At 46.1% G+C, this 27,224-nt stretch overlaps 1 protein-coding gene across 1 annotated transcript in view; it reads left to right on the top strand.

Annotated features, from left to right (window-relative positions):
* SLCO2A1 (solute carrier organic anion transporter family member 2A1) overlaps nt 1–27,224 on the top strand; it is a 915,614-nt gene that overhangs the window by 55,871 nt on the left and 832,519 nt on the right. The window contains 1 exon segment of the mRNA XM_030215775.1: nt 12,428–12,590. Coding sequence (XP_030071635.1) covers nt 12,428–12,590 — 163 coding nt within the window.

The following is a 27,224-nucleotide window of genomic DNA, read 5'->3' as shown; positions in this document are numbered from 1 at the left end:
TATACATGTTATTCCTGGGATTTTAGATTTTTCCAAGTTCATTTAGTAGCGGTTTATGGACTTGTCCTTTAGGAAACCGTCCAACCCCTTTTTAAACTCTGCTAAGCTAACCGCCTTCACCACATTTTCCGGCAATGAATTCCAGAGTTTAATTACACGTTGAGTGAAGAAAAATTTTCTCCGATTTGTTTTAAATTTACTACACTGTAGTTTAATCTAGTCCTAGTATTTTTGGAAAGTGTGAACAGACGCTTCACATCCGCCTGTTCCACTCCACTCATTATTTTATATACCTCTATCATGTCTCCCCTCAGCCGTCTCTTCTCCAAGCTGAATAGCCCTAGCCTCCTTAGTCTTTCTTCATAGGGAAGTCGTCCCATCCCCGCTATCATTTGTCGCTCTTCGCTGCACCTTTTCCAATTCTACTATATCTTTCTTGAGATGCGGCGACCAGAATTGAACACAATACTCAAGGTGCGGTCGCACCATGGAGCGATACAACGGCATTATAACATCCTCACACCTGTTTTCCATACCTTTCCTAATAATACCCAACATTCTATTTGCTTTCCTAGCCGCAGCAGCACACTGAGCAGAAGGTTTCAGCGTGTTATCGACGACGACACCCCCCTTTCTTGGTCCGTAACTCCTAACGTGGAACCTTGCATGACGTAGCTATAATTCGGGTTCTTTTTCCCCACATGCATCACCTTGCACTTGCTCACATTAAACGTCATCTGCCATTTAGCCGCCCAGTCTCGTAAGGTCCTCTTGTAATTTTTCACAAACCTGTCGCGAGTTAACGACTTTAAATAACTTTGTGTGAGACTTCCGGTGGAGCCGAGCGGCAAGATGGCCGCCGCGGTCTAGAGGAGCTCCGCAACGCCGCTGGCAGGTTCTTTGTTCCCCCGCTCTCTGGACCCTCCCCGCAACATCTTGGAGATGCCCTAAGCCCCCGGAATCAGAGGACTCCTCCGAATGTCTTCCGACGCGCTTCACAGTGCGGGAATAGCGGGCAATAGCGATGCTCGCGACCCGAGCTAAGATGGCGGACAGTGGTGCATAGTGAAGAAAAACAGAGAGACAACAGCGCGGAAGAACGGCGAGTAGAGTAAGATTGTTGGGGCTGGTCATCGGGGAGACCAAAGGCGCGGCAGCATAGTGGGAGCGGGAGTATAAAATTGACGGCGCTTTAATTCTCCACCCCCCCACTGCCCCTAGCGAACAGAAATAGAACGGAATACCGAAGCACGGAGAGACCATGTGTTAATCATATAATACAAGGAGACAAGAGTATTAACACCTGCTACAGAGTGCAAAATGGCTCCGCACATATAATAACACGGACATTTCAGCAAAGTTTGCAGTTACAGCACTTGTGATAGTTGAGTGGCGGCTACAGCGGCAAGAAGAGCAGTACGAGCCAGCATTAAATTGCAGCAGAGATTTAAAACAGCCAAGCTTAAATTGAACTTTGGCAGCTACAAAGCAGAGCCTACATAACTTTATTGTGCATTAACACAAGAGCCTGATGGTAAACTGAAGACTGTGGGCCCAATCTGGCCAACTAGTTGAGGGAGAATTCGGGAAGAGATTAAACCTACAGCCTGGATAAGCGTGGAGAATTGGCTCAATAGACTCTTAAAACCTGATTGACGGTACACGTGAGCTTTTGGAAGCCTGACCCACCATACCATTGCATTACCCTCAGGTAAAAACACTAACATCACGAGATCAGACGCATAGAGTTTAGTGAAAAATTGCAGCACTCTCTGTATGGAGCAATTTTTGAGGCCCAAGTCATCAGGAACAACTAGAAGCGGCATTAAGTACGATAAAGGGAAGAATTCCCCGCCACTCGCTGGGACCAAGATGGCAGAAGGGAAACTTGAAAAGCTTGGTGATTTCTCTGAAAAACAACTAGCACAGATTACCATGGCGGTTAGCGCCGCACTAAACCCAAGATTTGACTTGCTAGAACGCCAAATGAGCAGCCTAGAAGCTACCATGGCTGACACGGTGAGACGAGTGGGAGAGGCGGAGAGTAGAATCTCAGCGGTAGAGGACACGAGGGCGCAGAATGTTCAAGATGTCACACGTCTGATGGAGCAACTTAAGGCACAACAAGACAAGATTGAAGACATGGAGAATAGAGCGAGGAGGTGTAATTTGCGAATTGTTGGCTTGCCCGAAGCAATCCCTGAGAAATCACTAGGACATCTGTTGGAAAACTGGCTTAAAAAAGAACTAGCCCTGTCAGACAGCTATGGAGAACTGTGTATAGAACGGGCCCATAGACTCGGCCGCTGGCAGCAAGGACAACAAAGACCCAGACTGGTGATAATTAAAGTTCACAATTATCTACATAAGGAGGAAATCATGAGGGGCTTCCGGCTGAAAAGAGACACTTTAAAATACGATGGGGCTCCAATAAAAATTTTTCAAGACTATTCGGCTGGTGTGCAAGAGCAAAGGCGCCGGTTTCACCCTCTCTGCACAACGTTGGTAAACAGGAAAGCAAGATTCATGCTGATCTACCCGGCTGTTTTGAAGATTCAACATGAAAATCGATGGCGTTCGTTTCACTCTGTCCCGGAGGCCCAACAGTTTATAGACTCTGAACTGCTTGCACCAGTTGAAGCACCGCCATGATCTAATATTTTGTAGATTTCACAAGGAGTAGAGAACTTTGCCTCGTTTCCAGCTTCCCAAGAAAGTGGTGATAATGCAAACATGCAAGCTAAGTTGTTCTTGTTAAAGAAAATGTGGATTAAGAGTTACTATGTTAAAAAGTTACAGTTGTGTTAATGGCAGACTGGGGCCTTCCCGGCAGAGGCGCCAGACTAGATCCAACTGTGTCGCCGGGGAGGTGGGGGGGATCCCCTCATTAGGATGGGGGGGGGGGGGGTGGGACGGCGGGGGGGGATGAGCCACATAGCGGTATTACATCTTTAGGAAGGAGAGAAGTTTAAGTCAAGAGGGAAGGGGTTCTCAACATGAGAAGGGGAGTGGGTGGGGGGAGGTGGGGCTCCAATGGGATTCAGTATTTAGGGAGGGGGGATTTTTGGAATATAAGGGTCAGGTCTCACACTCAGGTTATACAAAAGGAAAAAGTATGGGTAAGATGTCTAAGACAGAATAATGGAACGAAAAAGAACACACAACATTTACAGCTGCTGGGGAAGGGCTGGGCCCCAGGAGCTGAGTATTTTAGGTATACTATTATGGAATTAGCATGTTCTGGTGGTAACACATTGTAAAGTAATCACCTGGAATGTAGGAGGCATTTCGTCTCCCATTAAAAGGAAAAAGATATTAGCGCATTTAAAATGTCTCAATACAGATATTGCATGCTTACAGGAGACGAAGTTGACGGCTGCAGAACATGAAAAACTCAAACGGCTGGGTAGGTCAGGTGTTCCATGCGTCGTCGGAGGGGCGGAAGGGAGGGGTGGCAATCTGCATTCACCGGCAACTCGCCTGCACGGTGGAGACAGTTGTGCAAGACCCCAATGGAAGATATATTTTGGTTAAAATGTGGTTGCAGGGGAGGGAATTATACCTGCTAAACGTGTACGCCCCCACCCCCCCTGATGGCTCCTTCTTTCCTGAGCTGTCCAGGCGGCTGCTCCCCTATGAAAGCAAACACCTGATAATTACAGGGGATATGAATGTACTAATGGACCCCAAGATCGACTATTCAGGGGAAGGACATAGGGGAACGGAGAATAGGAAGGGGGCTCGGATGTTGAAAGAATTTAGTAACTCTCTCTCTGTGATAGATGCATGGCGGAATCTACACCCGAATTCAAGAGAGTATACACATCAGTCTAGGGTGCATGGGACTTGGGGCAGGCTAGATTATATGCTTATTTCCCCAGCTTTGTTTCAGTGTGTCCGAGATACAAAGATTGAAGAGATATTGATCTCTGATCACAGCCCTGTCTGGTTAGAGTTGGGGGCGCCAAACAGCTTTCAGATGCACAGACAGTGGAGATTTCCCAATCATCTAGTAAAAGATAAATCTTTTCATAAATTCCTGGTTAAAAAATGGGAAGAATATGAATCATTTAACAGAGAGCACAAGTCTGATCCGCAATTGTTCTGGTGTGCTGGTAAAGCAGTACTTCGGGGAGACCTGATTGCTTATGTGGCAAGTAAGCGGAAAAAGAACGCAGCTAGCCTCTTGCATCTGAATAGGCAACTACAGAAGGCTAGACGTCGTTATATGGAACGGCAAACCACAGTAAATAAGGAGGCCTATTTGTCTGTTCAGGCAGCTGTGAACTCACTGTTACATGAAAGAGTGGTAAAAAATAGGACTTTCCTAAAATATAGGTTCCACAGATTCGGAAACAGAGTAAGGGAGTATGGTAGCCCGGGTGGTTCGGAAGTGGGGAGGAGGTAGAACCATATCGGCTCTGAAAGGAAAGACGGGAAGCCTTACTAATAGTCCAGATAAGATCCTACAAATATTTCAGGAGCACTTTACACAGCTATACACCGGCGAGCAGCCAATCGGGGAGACACATATGACTGAATTTCTTAAGAAAGCCCAAATGCCAAGGCTCGGAGATTCCGATATCGCATACCTGGGGGCCCCCATTATGCCCAAAGAGCTATCAGAAGCTATAAAAGGGTTGAAGTCATATTCGGCACCGGGGATGGATGGGTACTCCGGAGAATTTTATAAAATGCTACAGCCCCAATTGGTACGGTCACTATTTGAATATCATCAAGCAGTGATCCAAGAGGGGAGATTTCCATTACATGAAAACACTGCATGTATATCATTATTGTTGAAACCTGGGAAGGCTGCTGAGGAGCCAGAGTCTTATAGGCCTATATCGTTAATTAACGTTGATATTAAGCTTCTAGCGAAGATTCTGGCCACACGACTCAACAAATGCTTACCCAGTGTGATTGAGCCTGCACAGGTAGGATTCCTCCCCAATAGACACTCTGTGCTACATATTCGGAGAGTCTTACTCACAATGGCAAGATGCCGATTGGAAAAAACTCCTGGGATCTTGGTAAGCTTAGATGCCACCAAGGCTTTTGACAGGGTAGGGTGGGATTTTTTGTTTCATATGTTAAATTGGATAGGGATCCCTGCTGGAGTAAAGCAGGCAATAGCGGCTTTATATACTGGTATGGAAGCACATGTAACAGCAAACGGGGGGCTCTCGAATAGATTTCAGATAGGTAGGGGAACGCAACAGGGCTGCCCCTTGTCACCACTCCTGTTCGACCTAACATTGGAGCCACTGCTGCGTCTTTTAAACTATGACCCCAGAATCAGTGGAGTGCAGCTGGGTGAACAGGAAGTCCGAGCTTTGGCTTATGCCGATGATGTCCTCCTGGTGCTGACCAACCCACAAGAGTCCTTTAAGACAGCCTTGACACTGATAGAGGAATATGGGACGATGTCGGGGTTTGGCCTTAATCTTTCCAAGTCCTGCGCGATGTCTATGGACACGGACACTGATTTACATTGGCAAGGGGAGGTTCCTCTTAGATGGGAGACAGCGAAAATGAAGTACCTGGGGGTGTACATTACCTGCGATAGAACCATCATGTATAGGGAAAACATTGCCCCATTGTTAGAAATGACTAAAAGTAAGTTGTCGATGTGGAGGGAGTTACCACTCACTATTTGGGGTAGAATAGCATTATTCAACATGATGATTGCCCCCAGGTGGCTCTATGTCTTTCAGCAATTACCACTCTTTTTGAAACATAGAGATGATAAGCAGTTGCAGCATTTAATACAAGCATATCTGTGGCAAGGGAAGAAACCTAGAATACCGTACCACCAGATAGCGGCCCCAAGAGAGGGGGGCGGTATGGGACTTTTAAATATTAAATTTTTGGCAATAGCGAGCTCCATGCGGCACATAAACGATTGGTATAGGGGAACATCAGATTTCTCCGTGACACCAGTGGAGACCTCGATGTTTACGGGTACACACTTTAGTCACTTGCTTCACTCCGGGACTCCACTGCCCACGGCGGCATTTCAGAGACACCCATTATTGAAATCTCTCAGGGAAACTTGGAGGTGGGTATGTAGACGTCATCGGTTCTCCCCCCGAGTATCCCCTTGGATGTCAATTTGTGATAACCCAACATTTCCCCCAGGTCAAGGGGTCAGTATATTTAAAAGTTGGGCAAAAAAGGGGATCATATATCTGGCACATATAGTTACAGAAGAGGGACAAATTCTCACTTACCCGGAACTACAGTCCCGATATGGGATTCCTCCGACACATCGATTTGCATATTATCAATTACACCATTATGTAGCCTCCCTAGAATGGACAGATCTTACAGAAGATGTGGTAGAGGTTCTCTCAGAGGAGTTTACTCTGGGAGCGCAGCTTAGGGTACCATTGAAATTTCATCACCAACAACTCAAAGACACCACAGAAGAGATAGACTTCCGGCGACTAGCACAGGAGTGGTCGAGGGACTTGGGTTGTACACTTACCGAGGAAGAATATAGGTCATATTTGAAATCTATCTACAAGCAGCGGCTTTCCATTCCACAACGGGAACGGCTATATCGGTGGTTACTCAGAACACATGTATCAAACCCCGCTTTCTGTGCTCTATGAGGAGATATAACAGGAGCATGCCCTAAATGTAATCAAGGTGCGGCCTCTCTTGGTCATATGTTCTGGAGTTGTCCCTGCGCAGGGCGGTTCTGGAAACAAGTTATAGGGGGGATGGACCAACTATGGCACTGTACCCTTGTGTGGGAACCTTTAATTTTATTTAATATCTTTAGGTATACTACAGATCCCCCAGAGGGCTTTAAGGCATTTGCAAAGATGGCAATATATTTTGGAATAACTACCATTTTGCAATTCTGGAGAATGAAGGAAACACCCCCTCTGCAGATATGGCGCTCGCAGTTAGTGAAACAAATGAGACTTGATAGGTGCGGGGTGCATGATTTGGACAGTCCAGCGGGCCTTAGGTTTAAAGCGCAGTGGGAGGCACTTTGGGTCACTCTCCCGCCCAGAGCGAGAAGTTTATTGCTAAATTTCTAACCTTTATCCGGTGCCCTCTTGTACCCTACATCACACGGGGAGCCTGTTGGCGTGGACAAGGTGGTATAGTACCCCTGACGAGAAGGCCCTTGTTCAAGCAATAGCACACAGGCAGTCATCCTGGATATATAAAATAACATGACAGACATCACCACATTTGATATTTGATGTTTGTGAGAGACCCAAACATTACCTATTGTTGAACCTATAGGAAACCTGAAGGGAAGGGTAGAGAGAGGGTTTAGTCGGGAGGAGGACAAGCGAAGAGACACATCAAGTGGGCAACACGGGCTAAACACTTTACACATATAGCTTTGATATTATCAGAAAATAGTGATAATGCCCAAGAAGCACTAGTTGTCACTGGTAGGGAGGGAGGGAGGGAGGGTGGGTGGGTTGGGGAGAAATATAAATGCAATATTGTAATTTAACATGTTGAATATGTGACTTTGGATGACATTCCTTTGTAATGTAACTTCTCTGACAAGTATTTGTTAATTGTTCATGTCAATTAATAATAAACAAGATTTAAACATAAATAACTTTGTGTCATCAGCAAATTTAATTACCTCACTAGTTACTCCCATCTCTAAATCATTTATAAATATATTAAAAAGCAGCGGTCCTAGCACAGACCCCTGAGGAACCCCACTAACTACCCTTCTCCATTGTGAATACTGTCCATTTAACCCCACTCTCTGTTTCCTATCCTCCAACCAGTTTTTAATCCACAATAGGACATTTCCTACAATCCCATGACCCTCCAATTTCCTCTGTAGCCTTTCATGAGGTACCTTGTCAAACGCCTTTTGAAAATCCAGATACACAATATCAACCGGCTCCCCTTTGTCCACATGTTTGTTTACTCCTTCAAAGAATTATTGAAGTAAATTGGTCAGGCAAGATTTCCCCACACAAAAGCCGTGCTGACTCGGTCTCAGTAATCCATGTCCTCGGATGTGCTCTGTAATTTTGTTTTTAATAATAGCCTCTACCATTTTCCCCGGCACCGACGTCAGACTCACCGGTCTATAATTTCCCGGATCTCCCCTGGAGCCTTTTTTAAAAATGGGCGTTACATTGGCCACCCTCCAATCTTTCGGTACCACGCTCGATTTTAAGGATAAGTTGCATATCACTAGGAGTAGCTCCGCAAGCTCATTTTTCAGTTCTATCAGTACTCTAGGATGAATACCATCCGGTCCAGGAGATTTGCTACTCTTTAGTTTGCCGAACTGCCCCATTACGTCCTCCAGGTTTACCGTGAAGTCAGTAAGTTTCTCCGACTCGTCCGCTTGAAATACCATTTCCGACACCGGTATCCCACCCAAATCTTCCTCGGTGAAGACCGAAGCAAAGAATTCATTCAGTCTCTCCGCTACGTCTTTGTCTTCCTTGATCGCCCCTTTTACCCCTTGGTCATCCAGCGGCCCAACTGATTCTTTTGCCGGCTTCCTGCTTTTAATATACTGAAAAACATTTTTTGCTATTTTTTTTTGCCTCTAATGCTATCTTTTTTTCGTAATCCCTCTTGGCCTTCTTTATCTGCGCCTTGCATTTGCTTTGACACTCCTTATGCTGCTTCTTGTTATTTTCAGACGGTTCCTTCTTCCATTTTAGAAGGTGTTTCTTTTAGCCCTAATAGCTTCCTTCACCTCACTTTTCAACCAGGCCGGCTGTCACAAGGAGCTGCCTGTGCCTGAAGTGGGAATCGAACTCAATCCCTCAGTTACCCAGGACCAGAGTCCAACCACCCTAACCACTAGGCCACTCCTCCACTTACACAGAAAGTAGCACATATGAGTTTATCTTGTTGGGCAGACTGGATGGACCGTGCAGGTCTTTTTCTGCCGTCATCTACTATGTTACTATGTAATTGTGTGATTAAAACTTTTAATCACGCAATTAAAAAGGCATGCATTTTGGCCCATAAAGTGTAATTCCATCAAAATGTTATACTGAAACTGAAATGAAAATCAATATTTTAATAGTTCTGAAACTTTCAAAAGTGTCATATGCCTTTACAAAATGTAATACTGAAAGAGAAGTGAAAATCAATATAGTACTGTATCTTTTGGGAGTCTTACAGATTCATAAGACCAAGGAGACGTATAACTAGCTGCTGTTAACAAAATTGCTGTAAAATATCATGAGCAGTCTTCATGAGACATCAGGGTTGTTGGTTTTTCCAGTTTTTATTTTTTATATTTCAACAGTTTTTATTGATGACAACTCCAAAAGTACAAATCCACCTGAACATAGCAGTCTCAAAACAGTTGTACAGAACTCAGTGGAACAACACTTCAAACATGCAACATTACGTACAGCCATCAAATTTTGTAATATAACACTTATCCCTCCCTCCCCCCAAACCCTATTCTATATTTAACATTTATGTATTAACTATTGTTATGGATGAAAACTCATTACTAGCAATTCTTTATTATACAATAAAAGTCTGATAACAGATAATTCTATCTTAACCCATAAACTTCCATATTAAACTCCAATAATTGTGTCTCGTGTTTTGCTCTGTGTATTATTACCTCGTTTAAGTCCCAACAATGTTTACAGACGAGACTTCTGAATATTTTTCTTCAAAAGAAACTTCTCCAAGCTATTATTGCATGTAACTCTTCAATTTACATAGAATCTTACCTTTTCCAAAACTATATCCCCTTCCTCCCTCCCCTCTATCCTCCTTAACCAACTTTTAACTTCATGGCGTCCCTCTACCTCTCCCCTCAGTATAATTATCAGAGTGTAGGTTAACGTGTCAGTTGTTTTATTTTTAAGAAAGGCTAATTCTATTCCAACAACATATTGAGCCATTCACAAAGCTACAGAAAATAGGTTATTTATCTGAAGGAACTCCCCTTAATCCCTAGGGCTAAGTTAGGGCCATTCATTTGTGATTGCAATAAATCACGTGTGTTTTCCTGCAGTATAATTCACAGCCAGATACAGCCTTCATTGCCTGTAGCTTTTCTGGTTCTCTTGCAGGTCCAGGTTTATGTAAAACTAGTAAAAGAGGCCAGTTTCAGAGCAAATGAAACGGGCGCTAGCAAGGTTTTCGTCGCCAACACCCCCTCCCTCCCTGGCCAACCTCTTCGTTGTTCTGCCATTGCTCCGCCCCCAACGTCATGACGTTTGACGCAAGGGCGGGGCCCGGAGCGATGTCCCAAGTCCCCCCCGCCTCCCTGCCTCCCTCCCTGCCAACCCGTTCGTTGTTCTGCCATTGCTCTGCCCTCGAGGGCGGGGCCCGGAGCGATTTTGGTGGCTTCAGCACCACGAACCTTCAAACCTTTTTGAAGGAAGTCAGGGCTTGGCTTCACTGACGTCAGTGTCCTCAGAACGTTGAGGGTGAGTTTTATTATAGTAGATGTTTACTTTATTGCTCTGCTTCAGCCTTTCTGAGGCTTCACAATTTCAAAAAATGGGAAATCCAAAGGTTCTGATTAGTCAGAGTTCTGCTGACACAAGGAGAGGGCACACATTTGTTTTGCAGCTGTTTTCAAGGGTAAAAATAATACTTTACCAGCAGGAGGAAGCTTTTTAAAGACTTATGTGAGTAAAATTATGACCCTATGTCACTACAGTTGCTAATGCAGGAATTATCATCAGCTAACAGTTAACTGACGGCTTGTCAGTGCACTACAGTTTATGCAGAGCTGACAAGTACCGAATGAACAAAGCATGGGGGAAGCCATGAAGTACTTTAGATTGTAAGCTCCTTTGAGCAGGGACTGTTCTTCTTTGTTAAACTGTACAGCGCTGCGTAACCCTAGTAGCGCTCTAGAAATGTTAAGTAGTAGTAGTAATATGTGTATAAATTTACACCAGCTCCCAGACGGGTCAAAATGCGCACGGGTATATTTACCTGCGATTTATAGGATAAGCACCTGAAAAGTCACTTCCTCTAGTACTCTCACTCATCGCCTTGGCTACCTTGGATCCTCTGCTAACTTCCCTCATTTTTTTTTAATTTTTTTTATTTTTTTGCATTCATGACGACTTAACTGGAAATGTATTGACTGGCATCAAAGGACCTCCCCCCCCCCCCACGTTTACCTTACAACTGAGCTCCGGATTTTTCTCCTTCCTCGCTGTCTCAGTCTGTCTTCCCCTGCACAGCTGGGCCCTGCAGATACTTGAGCTATGCCATGCAGGAAGTTGGGAAAGTTTTGTGATTTCAAGTCCATAATTCATCATCTCCCCCTCCCCCTGCAGGTCCAGATTTTCTTTTACCCCTTACCCTGCCAGTCTAGCATCTCTACTGCCCACCCACCCCTGTGAATCCAGCAGCTGTCCCTCCCCTTGCCCAGTTCCTTGGCGCATCAAACCTTTCTCCTTGCTCTCTCCTTTCCAACTGTGAGTCAGCAGCTCTCCTGATGCCCTCTTCCCCACGCAGGTCCAAACACCTCTCTTGCTTTTTCCCACGCTTGCAGCGCTTCAAACGTTTTCCTTGCTGCAGCAGTGATCAACAGACGATGTCTGCAGCTGGCCCTGGAACCTTTCCTCTGCACGTCCCAGCCCCTGCATAAACAGGAAACTGCATCATGGGGGGGGGGGGGTGGTGGGATGTGCAGAGGAAAGGTTCCAGGGCCAGCTACAGATAGCATGTGTTGAATGCTACGGCAGTAAGGAGACAGGTTTGAAGTGAGAGAGAGGTGTTTGGATCCTCAGGGGTGGGGGGGGGGGGGAGGTCTCAGGAAAGCTGCTGACTCACACTTGAGGAAGAGGGAGGGAGAAATGCAGCAAGAGGAAAGGAAAGAACACAGCTGCAAATGACAAAAAAAAAATCAGACAGTGGCACGGGGATTCACAAACTCCCCCGGCACACTGGTTGAAAAATGCTGGGCTAGTATATTAGACTGCCCTGGTCCCATGTGGTGGGTGGGAAGGTGCTCGCATGCATAATCGAGTCCCAGAGGCTTTAAGAAAGAGCTCTGAGGAGTGTCACTGCTGAGCGCTTCCTCAAATGACTTCACCCAGATATGAGAATATATATCCTGCTGTCTTTGGAGAACACCTGCTACTTGTGAGTAACTTTGCTTTCCCTGATTTTAGTTAGTTTTTCTGTTTTCTAAAATTAAGCGTTACTAGTGAGTAGGAGGGGTGTGTGTGTGTGTTTTTTTAATAGTCATTTTCCTGCTCAGATCCCCCCCCCCCCCCCCACTCCAGCTTTACTTCACTGGCTAAAAGTTCCAGAATCTTCTGTAGCCAATGATTGATGAGAGAGCAGTCATGTTGCCATTGTACAATTTTTCTCTTATGTTTGATGCTTCTGGATTTCTCCCTTTTTCTCAGTGTTGTATGACATTTGTTTCTTTATTTTTCTTGTTTTTTGCTTTCTTTCTCTCTCTCTCTAGATCAGCAATGCTGTCCTCATCATCTTTGTCAGCTATTTTGGTAATCGAGTTCACCGGCCACGTGTTATTGGTATCGGTGGCCTGCTGCTGGCTTTGGGGGCCTTCCTTCTGACTCTCCCTCACTTCCTCTCAGATGTGTATCAGTATACCATACTGGACAGCAGTAAGTGCCTTCCTGGAATTAACCTTTTAAGAGATCTTTTCTGGTCCTCTTTAAGGAGGCACTCACATTCAGAAACTGTACATACTTCCACATTGATCAGAAGTACATATAAAGGCTTCACAGTCTTGGTTTATCAGTCCTTTCTAGAAGTTTCTGCACCTGGTTCCAGGCTCCCAGGGCAGTATGAACCAAATCTTACGTTTCTTATGGAGACATCTAGGCATTAAAAACTGGATAGCAACCTGACAAAAAGAAATAGTAAATAAGAGGGATATTTTCAATAGGTTTCCTATACTTTAAAATAGAACACCTGAATACGTTGTGTTTGAATATCATTATGTGGTTAAACGTGCATGCATATCATTTGAAAATGGTAAACCTAAGCCACATTAGATAATGCATGGCATGGAACTACATTTTCAAAGGTTTTTCCTTGGAAATTCTCGCCAGTAAGGAGATCACAGATCCAATTTGTTCATGACATATTTACATGTACTTTAGCCTTCCCTAACTTCTCTTCATCCCTAACACTGTCCCTTATGGGTACTAGTAAATGATCTGCAAAATGAAGAGCATGGGGTTCCCCCTCCCCCCCCCCCCCTACAGTGAGGGGATGGGGAATTTTCAGCTGTTCACCTAGTAAAATCCTTGAAAATCATTCTCTAAGAAATAATGTTATAACTGTGTATGGTTAAAATATATGTGCATACTTTTCCCTTTGTGGTCAATAGTGGATTTTTAAAGCAAATGTGTACTTTGAAAAAGACACCAGGGAATTTATGCTTTGTTTACACCTGCTGTTTCCCACACGCATTTGCTGAGTTAATTTATGCTGCTTCCAGTACCCACAATCTGTGTGCAAATTGTTCTAGTGTGTCATTTGGCAGGGGTGCAAGTATTCTAAATGCTTGCATTTGAGTACAGCGAAATAATTGCTCAAGACCCTTTTTCACCAACTGGTATGGGTGGGTGAGAGATCCTATTTTAAAATAGTGGGGTCCTAAAGCCACTTGCATAAGTCTGTCAAAGTCAGATGTTTTCCTCTTATACTTTCCTAGGCCCCAGTGAATCAGAATATCAGTAGCCCATTTGCACCATTCATTCATATTAAAAGGCATAGGGCCGACCTTCTGTGTTATCCTTTCAATGTCACTATCCTTTAATGAATTATACAATACCAGGTTTACTGGTGTTCTGGGGTCTGTACTGGCCTCAGTTTCTGTGTCTGCAGAATTTTCCCTGTCCCTCAGGTTAGTGGTTGTGCCTGGGGTTTCCTCATCTGTGCATGTCTGAGTGCTTAAGTCAGTCTTTTCAGTCTTAGATTTGCCCCCACTTCTCAAATCCACTACACACACTTCTGTGTGCTTTTGTGGTTCTATGAATGGAAAACCTGGCTTGTAGGGTGTTTCATAGGCTGGCGGTGCTGAGGGAGAAATACTTGGGGCCTGCCAGTGCAGAGTTAATCTGGTTCTTAGAATTAAAACATTTAAAAAGTAAATGTGCCTCAAAGAACCAGATTAACTCTGCACTGGCAGGCCCCAAGTATTTCTCCCTCAGCACCGCCAGCACTCAGTTAACCAGGGACCTTGAGGAAGCACACGTGTGTATCGATGCAACGAGCACAGGTGGTGCAAGCAACAAATTCCTTCTTACATGTAAATGAACAATTAGACGAGGCTAAAACAAAATTAAAACATTTAAAAAGTAAATGTGCCTCAGTTTTAGCCTCGTCCAATTGTTCATTTACATGTAAGAAGGAATTTGTTGCTTGCACCACCTGTGCTCGTTGCATCGATACACACGTGTGCTTCCTCAAGGTCCCTGGTTAACTGAGTGCACTGAGTGGTCAAGTCTGCATTTTGCTGTTTCAAAGTAATTAGTCCCCTACACAGGCCTTGTATAAAAAGGCATTTCTGTTTATTAGTTTTCTTTTTGAACTCTTGGGAATGGTGTACCATTTGTTTTTGAATGTCATACCAGGAATCCTCTGGGAATTCCCCTTCAAATGGGCCTCCCTTTTTGTTACAATAAGTCTGTGCCATAACTTTTAGTCCATGGTTGAGGCTGCTGAAAAATGCTTTTATTGGTACCGGCGCCTGGCTAGTTTCTTAATAGATATACATATATGGAACTAGCTCTGTGTAGCTCTTGGATTTGGAAAAGCCCTCTTTATAAAGTAGAGGGGCTGGAGAGACAGTTTAGAATGAATATAGATTAAGCAAGGCAGGTGTTAAATTAGATATGCCAACTGTCAGTTCCTGTCAGGCAGAGCTGACTTTTCACCAAGACAGAGACTGGCCGGATATAGAGAAATAGTTCAAAGTGACAGGAAGTTAAGTGATTACCAAAGACAGATATGTAGTGTTTAAAAATGTGGGACTGTTTTACTTGGTACCCATTCCAATAAAGTTGGAAGATTTATCAGTCTTTTCTGAGCATCCCCAAACACAGCATTAAATTACTTCAACTTTCAATCCCCCTTAACAAGCCTAGAAGTACATATACAAACATGCAGAAAGCAAAACAATGTCTTACTTACCTAGCTGGAGATCCTCTTTTTGAAACCGAGACGAGCGCCCAAGTGTCAGCAATCGTTGTCTAGGGTGGTCCCGGGGTCCAGCTCACAGAGGCAATGGGTTCCCAAAGAATACGCAATCCACAAGGATTTGGATATATAAAGTATATTATATTTGCATATATGTATTGGCTCACAGCACTTAGTACAGGTAACTGGTACAGGGCTGTATCTGCGTGTGTTTAGGGAGAGAAAGAAAGGATAGGGGGTTTGTTCAGAGGAAAGGAGAAGCCTTGGGGTTGTGTTGCAAGAGGTATATATGTGTGTGGAGGGAAAGGAAGAGAGAGAAGCTGCCAGCCACCAGAGCTCTGTGTTGGCTAAAGATGGAGGTGTGCAGAGAAAGAAGAAGGAGAAACAAAGGCAGCCTAACAGAGTCCTGTGCCCTGCGGGCTCAGAGACCGGGAGAGAAGTGCCCCCCTGTGCTCTGCTTTATACCTACTAAGAACAGAGCGTGGGAACAGGAGCAGAGAGAGATCAAAAACTTCTCTCCTTCCCAGTTATTTCCTTTACAGAACTCCAGATACTTTCTGAAGTCAGGAAAGGTGACAACTTTCACAGGTTGTCCTGTTTGAAGTTACTAGTCATGGAGCCTCACTGTCTGGCTTCCTTTGTTCTCAGAGCTCTGGTCAAAAGGTATGTTAATCAGAAGCAATTAAGAAAACAGGGCTAGCAGGCCCTGAGAACCATTTTGCTATCCTCTGATTCCTGAGGGAGGGGGTGGTTCTCAGAGGTCAGAAGCTGGTTTAATATTGTCAAGCTGGGTTCATATTAATATAAGTATGTCCAGCAATAATTTTCACTTCCAGCACTCCTGACAACTGCCACGAAGGACATCGTTCCTCGGCATCGAGACGGGCCCGGCTTCGGACCGAGGTTCACCAACTCATGTCCGATACCGAAGGAGAGGACTCGTGGGAAGCGGAGGAGGACACCAGGTATTTCTCGGATGAGGAGTACTGTGGTCTGCCTTCCGATCCTACTCCCTCACCTGAGAGAGAGGTTTCTCCCCTGGAGAGTCTTTCCTTCTCTTCATTTGTCCAGGAAATGTCTACGGCCATTCCCTTCCCTGTGGAGACGGTGGATGAGCCCAGGGCTGAGATGTTCGAGGTCCTGGACTATCCATCTCCACCTAAGGAATCCACCACAGTTCCTCTTCATAATGTCCACAGGCAGACATTGTTGACGAACTGGGTGAAGCCATTAACTACTCCCCACATTCCCAAGAAAATTGAGTCCCAGTACCGAATCCACGGGGACCCAGAGTTAATGAAGACCCAGTTGCCTCATGACTCTGGGATGGTGGATTTGGCCCTTAAGAAGGCCAAGAGTTCTAGGGATTACGCCTCGGCACCCCCTGGGCGCGAGTCTAGAACTATGGATTCTTTTCTGTGGAAGGCCTACCATTCTATTATGCTCGTGTCCAAAATTCAGTCTTACCAGCTCTACTTGAGCATTCACATGCAGAATAACGTGCGGCAGTTGGTGGACAAGCTCCCTTCTGAGCAAGCCAGGAGGTGGTCAGGCAGCTGAAGGCGTGTCGTAAATTCCTGTCCAGGGGTGCTTACGATACTTTTGATGTTGCATCCAGGGCCGCTGCTCAGGGTATAGTGATGCGCAGGCTCTTATGGCTGCGTGCCACTGACCTAGACAGTAGAGTCCAGAAGCGAGTGGCGGATGCGCCTTGCCGGGGGGATAATATTTTTGGCGAAAAGGTTGAACAGGTGGTAGAACAGCTCCACTCAGGCTAAACCCCAGCGCGCTTGTTCTTGTCAACAGCGTGCGCCTCAGCAGGCCTCTGCAGCTCCCCAGCAAAAGCAAGGGATGGGCTTTTGACTGGCTCCAGTTGAGCATAGCCAACATCAAAGTGTCTGTGCCGGACAATCTGCCGGTCGGAGGGAGGTTAAAATTTTTTCACCAAAGGTGGCCTCTCATAACCTCCAACCAGTGGGTTCTCCAAATAGTCCGGCTAGGATACGCCCTCAATTTGATCTCAAAACCTCCAAATTGCCCACTGGGAGCTCAGTCCTTCAGCTTCCAACACAAGCAGGTACTTGCAGAGGAACTCTCCGCCCTTCTCAGCGCCAATGCGGTCGAGCCCGTGCCACCGGGGCAAGAAGGGCTGGGATTCTATTCCAGGTACTTCCTTGTGGAAAAGAAAACAGGGGGGATGCGTCCCATCCTAGACCTAAGGGCCCTGAACAAATACCTGGTCCGAGAAAAGTTCAGGATGCTTTCCCTGGGCACCCTTCTTCCCATGATTCAGAAAAACGATTGGCTATGCTCTCTGGACTTAAAGGATGCTTATACTCACATTCCGATACTGCTAGCTCACAGACAGTATCTTTGATTCCGTTTGGGAACACGGCATTTTCAGTACTGTGTGCTACCCTTTGGTTTCGCCTCTGCACCCAGAGTATTGACAAAATGCCTGGCTGTCGTAGCGGCGGCTCTCCGCAGACTGGGAGTGCACGTGTTCCCCTATCTCAACGATTGGCTGGTGAAGAACACCTCAGAAGCAGAAGCCCTACAGTCAATGCGGATGACTATTCAACTCCTGGAGCTACTGGGGTTTGTGATAAATTATCCAGTGTCCCACCTTCTTCCAGTACAGAAACTAGAATTCATAGGAGCTCTGCTGGACTCTCAGACAGCTTGTGCCTACCTTCCCTAGACGAGAGCCGACAATCTCCTGGCTCTCGTCTCTCAGGTGTGGGTGTCTCAGCAGATCACAGCTCGGTGGATGTTGCGATTGCTCGGCCATATGGCCTCCACAGTTCATATGACTCCCATGGCCCGTCTTCACATGAGATCTGCTCAATGGACCCTAGCTTCCCAGTGGTACCAAGCTGCCAGGAATCTAGAGGATGCCATCCACCTGTCCACGAGTTTTCTCGAATCCCTACATTGGTGGACAATTCGCTCCAATTTGACCCTGGTATGTCCTTTTCAAATTCCTCAGCCGCAAAAAGTGCTGACTACGGATGCGTATCTCCTGGGGTGGGGAGCTCATGTCGATGGACTTCACGCCCAAGGATATTGGTCCCTCCAGGAAAGATGATTTCAGATCAATCTTCTAGAGTTACGAGCGGTCTGGAACGCTCTAAAGGCTTTCCGGGATCGGCTGTCCTATCAAATTATCCAAATTCAGACAGACAACCAGGTTGCTATGTATTACAAGCAGGGGGGCACAGGATCTCGCCCTCTGTGTCAGGAAGCCGTCAGAATGTGGCTTTGGGCTCACCGGAATGGCATGTTTTTTCAGGCCACGTATCTGGCAGGCGTAAACAACAGTCTGGCCGACAGGTTGAGCAGGGTAATGCAACCTCACGAGTGGTCTCTCAACTCGGGAGTAGTACGCAAGATCTTCCAAGCGTGGGGCACCCCCTTGGTAGATCTTTTTGCCACTCAGATCAATCACAAGGTCCCTCAATTCTGTTCCAGGCTTCAGGCCCACGGCAGACTAGCGTTGGATGCTTTCCTCCTTCATTGGGGGGAGGGCCTCCTATATGCGTATCCTCCCATACCTTTGGTGGGGAAGACTTTACTGAAACTCAAGCAAGATTCCGGAACCATGATTTTGATTGCGCCTTTCTGGCCCCATCAGATTTGGTTCCCTCTTCTTCTGGAGCTGTCCTCCGAAGAACCGTAGAGATTGGAGTGTTTTCCAAACCTCATCACTCAGAACGAGGGGGCGTTTCTGCATCCCAAACTCCAGTCCCTGGCTCTCACGGCCTGGATGTTGAGAGCGTAGACTTTGCTTCCTTGGGTCTTTCAGAGGGTGTCTCCCGAATCTTGCTTCCAGAAAAAGATTCCACTAAAAAGAGTTACTTCTTTTTATGGAGGAGGTTTACCGTTTGATGTGACAGCAAAGCCCTAGATCCTCGTTCTTGTCCTATACAGACCCTGCTTGAGTACCTTCTACACTTGTCTGAGTCTGGTCTCAAGACCAACTCTGTAAGGGTTCATCTTAGTGCAATTAGTGCATACCATTACCGTGTGGAAGATAAGCCGATCTCAGGACAGCCTTTAGTTGTTCGCTTCATGAGAGGTTTGCTTTTGTCAACCCCTCCCCCCATCAAACCTCCTACAGTGTCATGGGATCTCATTGTTCTCACCCAGCTGATGAAACCTCCTTTTGAGCCACTAGATCCCTGCCATCTGAAGTACTTGACCTGGATGGTCATTTTCTTGGTGGCAGTTACTTCAGCTCGCGGAGTCAGTGAGCTTCAAGCCTTGGTAGCTCATGCTCCTTATACCAAGTTTCATCATAACAGAGTAGTCCTCCGCACTCACCCTAAGTTCTTGCTGAAGGTGGTGTCAGAGTTCCATCTGAACCAGTCAGTTGTCTTGCCAACATTCTTTCCCCGTCCTCATACCCACCCTGCTGAACGTCAACTGCATACATTGGACTGCAAGAGAGCATTGGCTTTCTATCTGGAGTGGACACAGCCCCACAGACAGTCCGCCCAAATGTTTGTTTCTTTTGATTCCAACAAGAGGGGAGTGGCTGTGGGGAAACGCACCATATCCAATTGGCTAGCAGATTGCATTTCCTTCACTTATGGCTGGGCTGACTCTTGAGGGTCATGTCACAGCTCATAATGTTTGAGCCATGGCTGCGTCAGTGGCCCACTTGAAGTCAGCCACTATTGAGGAGATTTGCAAAGCTGCGTCGTGGTCATCTGTCCACACATTCACATCTCATTACTGCCTACAGCAGGATACCCGACGCGACAGTCAGTTTGGGCAGTCTGTTCTGCAGAATCTGTTTGGAGTTTAGAATCCAACTCCTCCCCTCTAGGCGCAGTTTTGTTCTATTCCAGGCTGCACTCTCAGTTAGTTGGATAAGTTAGGTCAATCTCAGTTATGTCCTCGCTGTTGTGAGGCCCAGTTGACCAATGTTTGTTGTTTTGAGTGAACCTGGGGGCTAGGGATAAACTTCCTGAGCCCTTACACCAAGCCCCCTCCCTACCCATCTTCAAATCCTTGCTCAAAGCCCACCTCTTCAATGTTCCTTTCGGCACCTAACCTTTATACCTTTCAGGAAATCTAGACTGCCCCTATTTGACTGACTGTACATTTGTCCTTTAGATTGTAAGCTCCTTTGAGCAGGGACTGTCCTATGTTAAATTGTACAGCGCTGCGTAACCCTAGTAGCGCTTTAGAAATGTCAAGTAGTAGTAGGGATACCCCATCAGTGAGAACAAGCAGCCTTCTTGTCCTCGGAGAAAGTGAAAGCTACATACCTGTAGAAGGTATTCTCCGAGGACAGCAGGCTGATTGTTCTCACAATCCCGCCCACCTCCCCTTAGGAGTTGTGTTTTCCCTTTCTTTGCTTTTTACTGGACTGAGGAGCACGCTCGCGTTCGGGCGGGAAGACGGTCGCGCATGCGCGATGTGCACGGGAGCGCGAGGCTCGCAAACTCTTTTTTGCTAGGGAGCATTCCGGTTCTGGGGCTGCTGTCGACGTCACCCATCGGTGAGAACAATCAGCCTGCTGTCCTCGGAGAATACCTTCTACAGGTATGTAGCTTTCGCTTTACCCTCCATAAACCCTCCCCTCGCCCCCTCCCTGCCCCCCCAAAGGACACCGCTGGCCACTCTCATTCGTACCTCCCTCTCAACAGTCATGCTAAACTCTCTGAGTACCCAGAGTAAAAAATTTCCATACTGAATGCCATCTATCCTTCTGTTGCTTACGCTCTGCCATTAGCCTCTCCATTTCACACACGTACCTCAGTTTTCTAAGCCACTTCATTACCGGGGGTACTCCCACCTGCTTCCAATGAAAGGCAATAACCACCCGTGCTGTACCAACCGCATGCCTTACCAGTGTCTGCTGACATGTCGCAAGGCCAGTGACCCTAGCAGAAAACAGGAATACTTCAGGGACCCAGGGGATTGAGCATCCCAGCTCTGCAGCCTACTATGGACCACTTTCCAAAACGCTCTAATTTTGACACAGCTTCACCATATGTGCCCCATTGTCCCTCTGTGGCCACATCTTCTCCAGCACATACCTGAAGAGGCTGGATATATTCGCTGAAGGCAGTCTGGGGTAAGATACCACCTATACAGCACTTTCACTGCATTCTCCTTCAAAGGTACATGAGTTGACACCCCTGCTGCTGCTCTTTCTATTCTCTCCCACTCAGGTGCGCCCAAGCTCACACCTAGGTCCCGTTCCCAACAAGGAGCTGCCTGTGTTTGAAGTGGGAATTGAACTCAGTTCCTCAGTTCCCCAGGACCAAAGTCCACCACCCTAACCACTAGGCCACTCCCTCAGGTGTGTCATTCTTCACAGGTCCACTGTACCCAGAGAGTGTGCTAAAGATCCCAAAGCTAGCACTTCCTTCTGCCCCTTGTTTCTGGTGGCTCCTGTACGGTCTAAGCCCGGATTCATCACAGCATTGAAGTCACCCCTCATGACGAGGGAGCCCCTTGCAAAAGTAGCCAAAGAGTTTCTGACTCTTGCAAAGAACTCCACTTGCCCACTGGTGCATATATAGATGCTATTGTCAAATCCACTTGGTCAATTTTTATATGCAAAAATATGTAGCGCCCGCCCGGATCCCTCTTAATCTTCATTACTTGTGCCCCAACCGACGAGTGTATCAATATCGCCACTCCCCCCTTTTTGGATCCTTCAGTAGAGGCAAAATGCGCCACCGGGTACTCTGGGAGAGAAGTCTTTCATACCTACACTTCAAATGTGTTTCCTGTAAAAGAACCAAGTGCGGCCGGAGCTGCTTCAGTGCTTTATAAAACTTCTGTCTTTTCTGAGGCATATTTAGTCCCTTAACATTATAGGATACTAGTAAGAAATGCCCGTTTTGGAAAAAAATGAAACGGGCGCTAGCAAGGTAATTTCCCGCCCACCATCCTCCCTCCCTCCCGAGTTCCAGACCTCCCCCTCCGTCCCTCCCTTCCGAGTTCCACCCCTCTCCCTCCCTCCGTCCCCCCCTCCCTCCCTCCGTCCCTCAGTCACTTGGTTGTGAGTTTGTGATTAAAGTTCGCAGCGCTGTCCCCGCTGCTGTCACTGAATGTGTGGGACTCCCCGCTGCTATCACTGAATCTCTGGAACTCGTGCGTTGTGCGTTCCCCGCCCCGTCCTCTACGTCATCGCGTTTTGACGTGAGGGCGGAGGTACACTGCAGGCCCGTCCTGCCCTCTGCGTCATCGTGTTTTGACGCGAGGGCGGAGCTACACTGACTGCAGGCCAAACCGGATATCTCGGGCTCCTCAAGTTTCCGGCTTGAGGCTTCATTGGAACGTTGGAGGTGCCTTCTATTATATATAGAAGATTACCTTTAGCTCTGTAATCACATAACATTATAACAAAGCATATCAGTTGCACATTTCCAAACCTCCACATTCCTTTGCTGTGGACCCTTGAACCCTGGTGCCCAGCCTTGTCCTTCCCCCCCTGCTTAAAACCCTTCTCCCTATCCAATTCCCCCCAGTCCCAACCAATATCACTAGTTGGAAGGCCCATGCCCTCCAAATGGGATTCGAGGAAGCTACCCACCACACACAGCCCCCAGCCACACACCCGTCCCTCCCCCATCCCTTCAGAATCTTTACATATACCAGCTCGTCTTCCCTTCAGCAGCCCTCCCAACATCTAACCCCCCATTCAAGCCCAATGTTCGACATTACCCATTTCCCTCCCTATTAGCCAAAACACTCTACCCCTTTTTACTTGGTATTGTGATTATTAACATATCCCCCTCCACCACTCGCAACCAACAGACCAAGGTTAATGCACCTTCTTACCCCTAGGGTGAATACTAAAAGTGTCAAGGCCCCTTTGATCACAGTTACTTCGCCCCCAGTCCAACTTTCTCAGTCCATTTCAGCGTTTCTGGCTGCTGCATTTAGTGGATTCAGGTACTCGTTGCCACTTTTGGAGCTTCACTCTTGTGGTGGATGCCACTGCCCCAGGAGGAGCCTTTGAAGACACTAGATCCGCTGCATGCAGGGCATCCCAAGCTTCCTGTAGGGTTTGCACCCTGTGCTTGTTACCCTTCAGGGTAAAGTTTAAGGAAAACGGAAATCCCCATCTGTATTGTATTTGGTGCTTGTTCAAGGTCTCCAGCGCAGGTTTCATCTGTCTTCTCAGTTGCAAAGTATATTGCGAGAGGTCCTGATAAATCAGGATCTGGGCCCCACCATACTCCAAACTCTTCGTCCGCCTTGCAGTCGCCAATATTTTTTCTTTGATCTCGTATTTATGAAACCGCACTATTATGTCCCTCATCTACTGCTCCTTTCGTTCGCCCAGTGTGCTGTGTGCTCTGTCTAGCTCACACGGTAATTCTCCAGCCTCGGGGCCTAACAATGTGGATTACAGTGATTGCACTATCTCCGGCATATTCTCTGTTTCGCCCCCCTCTGGAACTCCACAAAAACGAAGATTATTCCTCCGTCCCCTGTTTTCCAGGTCATCCAGTTTATATTCTAAGTTCATGTTTTTTTTTTCTCCACCTCTTGGAGCATGGTGTTGTGCTTATTTAGGGTTTCAGCATGCTTGTCGATTTTTAGCGCTGCCTCCTCCCCTCTGCCGCCCAGCTCTCAAAGGTCCGCGTTTAGCGTTTCCATGCGCTCCAGTATCTCTTCCTTGGACTGCTTGATCTCAGTCTGAATAGTAGATAAACACTTTTGGAGCTCGCTGGATATTCCCTTTTTCGAGGAGGGGACTCGCGTTTCAGCCATAGCGCAGAGTCCGATGGAGACATTCGCTCAGGGGATTTGCGGTGTTTAGTGGCCTTACCATACTTTTCTGTGGCCTGTCCGCCTCCTTTTTTCGGGCAGACGCTGCTTTACTCATTTCTGCTGCTGTTTATAGAATGAGTCCGCTCGCCTTTGCCAACTTTTCCTCCCTTTTGACCGCTTTTTTGCAAATTATTCGGGTGTTGGGAGAGGGAGCTATGAAGCTAGGCTGCCATGCTGCCCGATGACGTCACTTCCTCCCTGCACTACTGTTTTCTGATCCCCTTACCGTGGAAAACCTAACGGGAGGTCTATACCTCTCGTTGGGGCTGCTGTGAGGGAATTGGAAGGAAAAAAAAAGTGCTCATCAGGGACGTCCTTCTAAAGTGCCTAACATGGATGTCCTAAAACAGCAACAACAAAAAAGAACGTTCCTGACGAGCACTTGGACGTTTGCAGCTTACATCAGGCAATTAGGAAGAACTCTGAACAACAACAAAAAAAAGGACGTCCCTGTTTTTCTTACCTACCTGAACTGACCACAACCACAGTTCTCTCAACAGTCCTCCCCTCCAAGGTTGTTTTCAGCTTGAGTAAAGAAACATTTTCTCCTATTCGTTTTAACTTTAATACTTTGTAGCTTCATCGCATGCCCCCTAGTCCTAGTATTTTTTGGAAAGTGTAAACAGACACTTCATATCTACCTGTTCAACTCCACTCATTATTTTATAGACCTCTATCACATCTCCCCTCAGCCACCTTTTCTCCAAGCTGCTTTAGCCTTTCCTCATAGAGAAGTCTCCCACCCCCTTTATCATTTTTGTTGCCCTTCTCGGCACCTTTTCTAATTCCACTATATCTTTTTTGAGATGCGGTGACCAGAATTGAACACAATATTCGAGGTGCAGTCTCACCATGATACAGTGTCCTCATTTTTGTTTTCCGTACCTTTCCTAATAATACCTAACATTCTATTTGCTTTCTTAGCCGCCGCAGCACGCTGAGCAGAAGGTTTCAGTTTATCATCAACAACGACACCTAGATCCCTTTCTTGGTTTGTGACTCCTAATATGGAACCTTGCATGACGTAGCTATAATTCGGTTCCTCTTTCCCACATGCATCACTTTGCACTTGCTCATATTAAATGTCATCTGACATTTAGATGCCCAGTCTCCCATTTTTGTAATGTCCTCTTGTAATTTTTCACAATCTTCCCGCGATTTAATTACTTCGAATAATTTTGTGTCATAAGCAAATGTAATTACCTCACTAGTTACTCCCATCTTTAGGTCATTTTTAAGTGTTTTAAAAAGCAGCGGTCCTAGCTCAGACCCCTGGGGAACCCCATTAACTACCCTTCTCCATTGAGAATATTGACCATTTAACCCTACTCTCTGTTTTCTATCTTTTAACCAGTTTTTAATCCACAATAGGACAGTACCTCCTAACCCATGACTCTCCAATTTCCTCTGGAGTCTTTCATGAGGTACTTTGTCAAACGCCTTCTGAAAATCCAGGTACACAATATCAACTGGCTCAACTTTATCCACATGTTTGTTCACCCCTTCAAAGAAATGTAGTAGATTGGTGAGGCAAGATTTCCCTTCATTAAATCCATGTTGGCTTTGTCTTATTACTCCATGCTTTTGAATATGGTCTAATGGTCTAATTTTGATCTTTATAATAGTCTCTACCATTTTGCCCAGCACTGAAGTCAGACTCACCGGTCTATAATTTCCTAGATCTCCTCTGGAACCTTTTTTAAAAAATCGACGTTACATTGACCACCCTCCAATCTTCCGGTACCACGCTCGATTTTAAGGATAAATTACATATTACTAACAATAGTTTTGCAAGTTCATTTTTCAGTTTATCAGTACACTTGGATGAATACCATCCAGTCCAGAAGATTTGATACTCTTCAATTTGTAGAACTGCATAAAACAAGTAGAGAGGGTAATACAGCGTACATAAAAAGTAAACAAAGCAACACTGGGCCTTCAAGACTGGGACAACTGAAGTTCTTTATTGATAAATGACCCGACACGGGCCGTGTTTCGGCGTTAATCAACGCCTGCCTCAGGGGTCAAGGAATAATTCTGTAATACACAAGTAGTATAGATTCAATGCCCCAAAATGTGTAGCAATGGTTATAAATCGCCGCACTTGCGAAGTTTGAGCTCTATAAAGAGCCTTCTCACTTGCACAAAAGGTCTAGAATTTTTCCTTCTCGCGTCGGCTCCTGTACCAGCTGCTCCATAAAGCAGTTCTTTATTTCAGCAGGGAATTTTACCTCCCTAGCATGCCCTGATGTTACATTTACTCAGTCAGTATCTGGGTAATTGAAATCACCCATTATTATTGTGTTGTCCAGTTTGTTTGCGTCCCTAATTTCCTTTAACATTTCTACATCCGTCTCTTCAACTTGGCCAGGTGGACGGTAATACACTCCTATCACTGTCCTTTTCCCTTTTACACATGCAATTTCAATCCATAGGGATTCCAAGATGTGTTTTGTTTCCTGTAGAATTTTCAATCTATTTGATTCAAAGCTGTCCTTAATATTCAATGCTACCCCTCCACCAATTCGACCAACCCTATCACTACGGTATAATTTGTACCCCGGTATAATAGTGTCCCACTGGTTATCCTCCTTCCACCAGGTCTCAGAGATGCCTATTATATCTAATTTTTCATTTAGTGCAATATATTCTAACTCTCCCATCTTATTTCTTAGGCTCCTGGCATTCGCATATAGATATTTCAAACTGTGTTGTTTGCTCCTATTTACATCATGCTCAGTACTTGACAGTATTACCCACGTGTATCAAGACATCTGGCTCCTCTCCAGCACTATCTAAAATCCTATTTAGGTAATGCATGAGGTAACGATCCTGCAATGCCTGCTAGAGGCTATCTGTTAACGCTGTGGTACAAAGTTCAAGTTTTAGTCACGCCACTCCTCAAAAAACCATCACTAGACCCTACCTATCCCTCCAACTACCGCCCCATCTCCCTCCTACCCTTCCTCTCCAAGATACTTGAGTGCGCAGTCCACAGCCGCTGCCTTGATTTTCTCTCCTCTCATGCCATCCTCGATCAGCTTCAATCTGGTTTTCGCCCTCTTCACTCGACAGAAACAGCACTCTCTAAAGTCTGTAATGACCTGTTCCTTGCCAAATCCAGAGGCCACTACTCCATCCTCATCCTCCTCGATCTATCCGCCGCTTTTGACACTGTCAATCATGACTTACTTCTTGCCACACTGCCCTCATTTGGGTTCCAGGGCTCTGTCCTCTCCTGGTTCTCCTCCTATCTCTCCCACCGCACCTTCAAAGTTCACTCT

This window comes from Microcaecilia unicolor, chromosome 10 (assembly GCF_901765095.1).
Source record: "Microcaecilia unicolor chromosome 10, aMicUni1.1, whole genome shotgun sequence".
In the NCBI taxonomy this organism is placed as follows: domain Eukaryota; kingdom Metazoa; phylum Chordata; class Amphibia; order Gymnophiona; family Siphonopidae; genus Microcaecilia; species Microcaecilia unicolor.
Note: the sequence above shows the minus strand (reverse complement) of the source record. Positions and strands in the feature narration are given on the sequence as shown.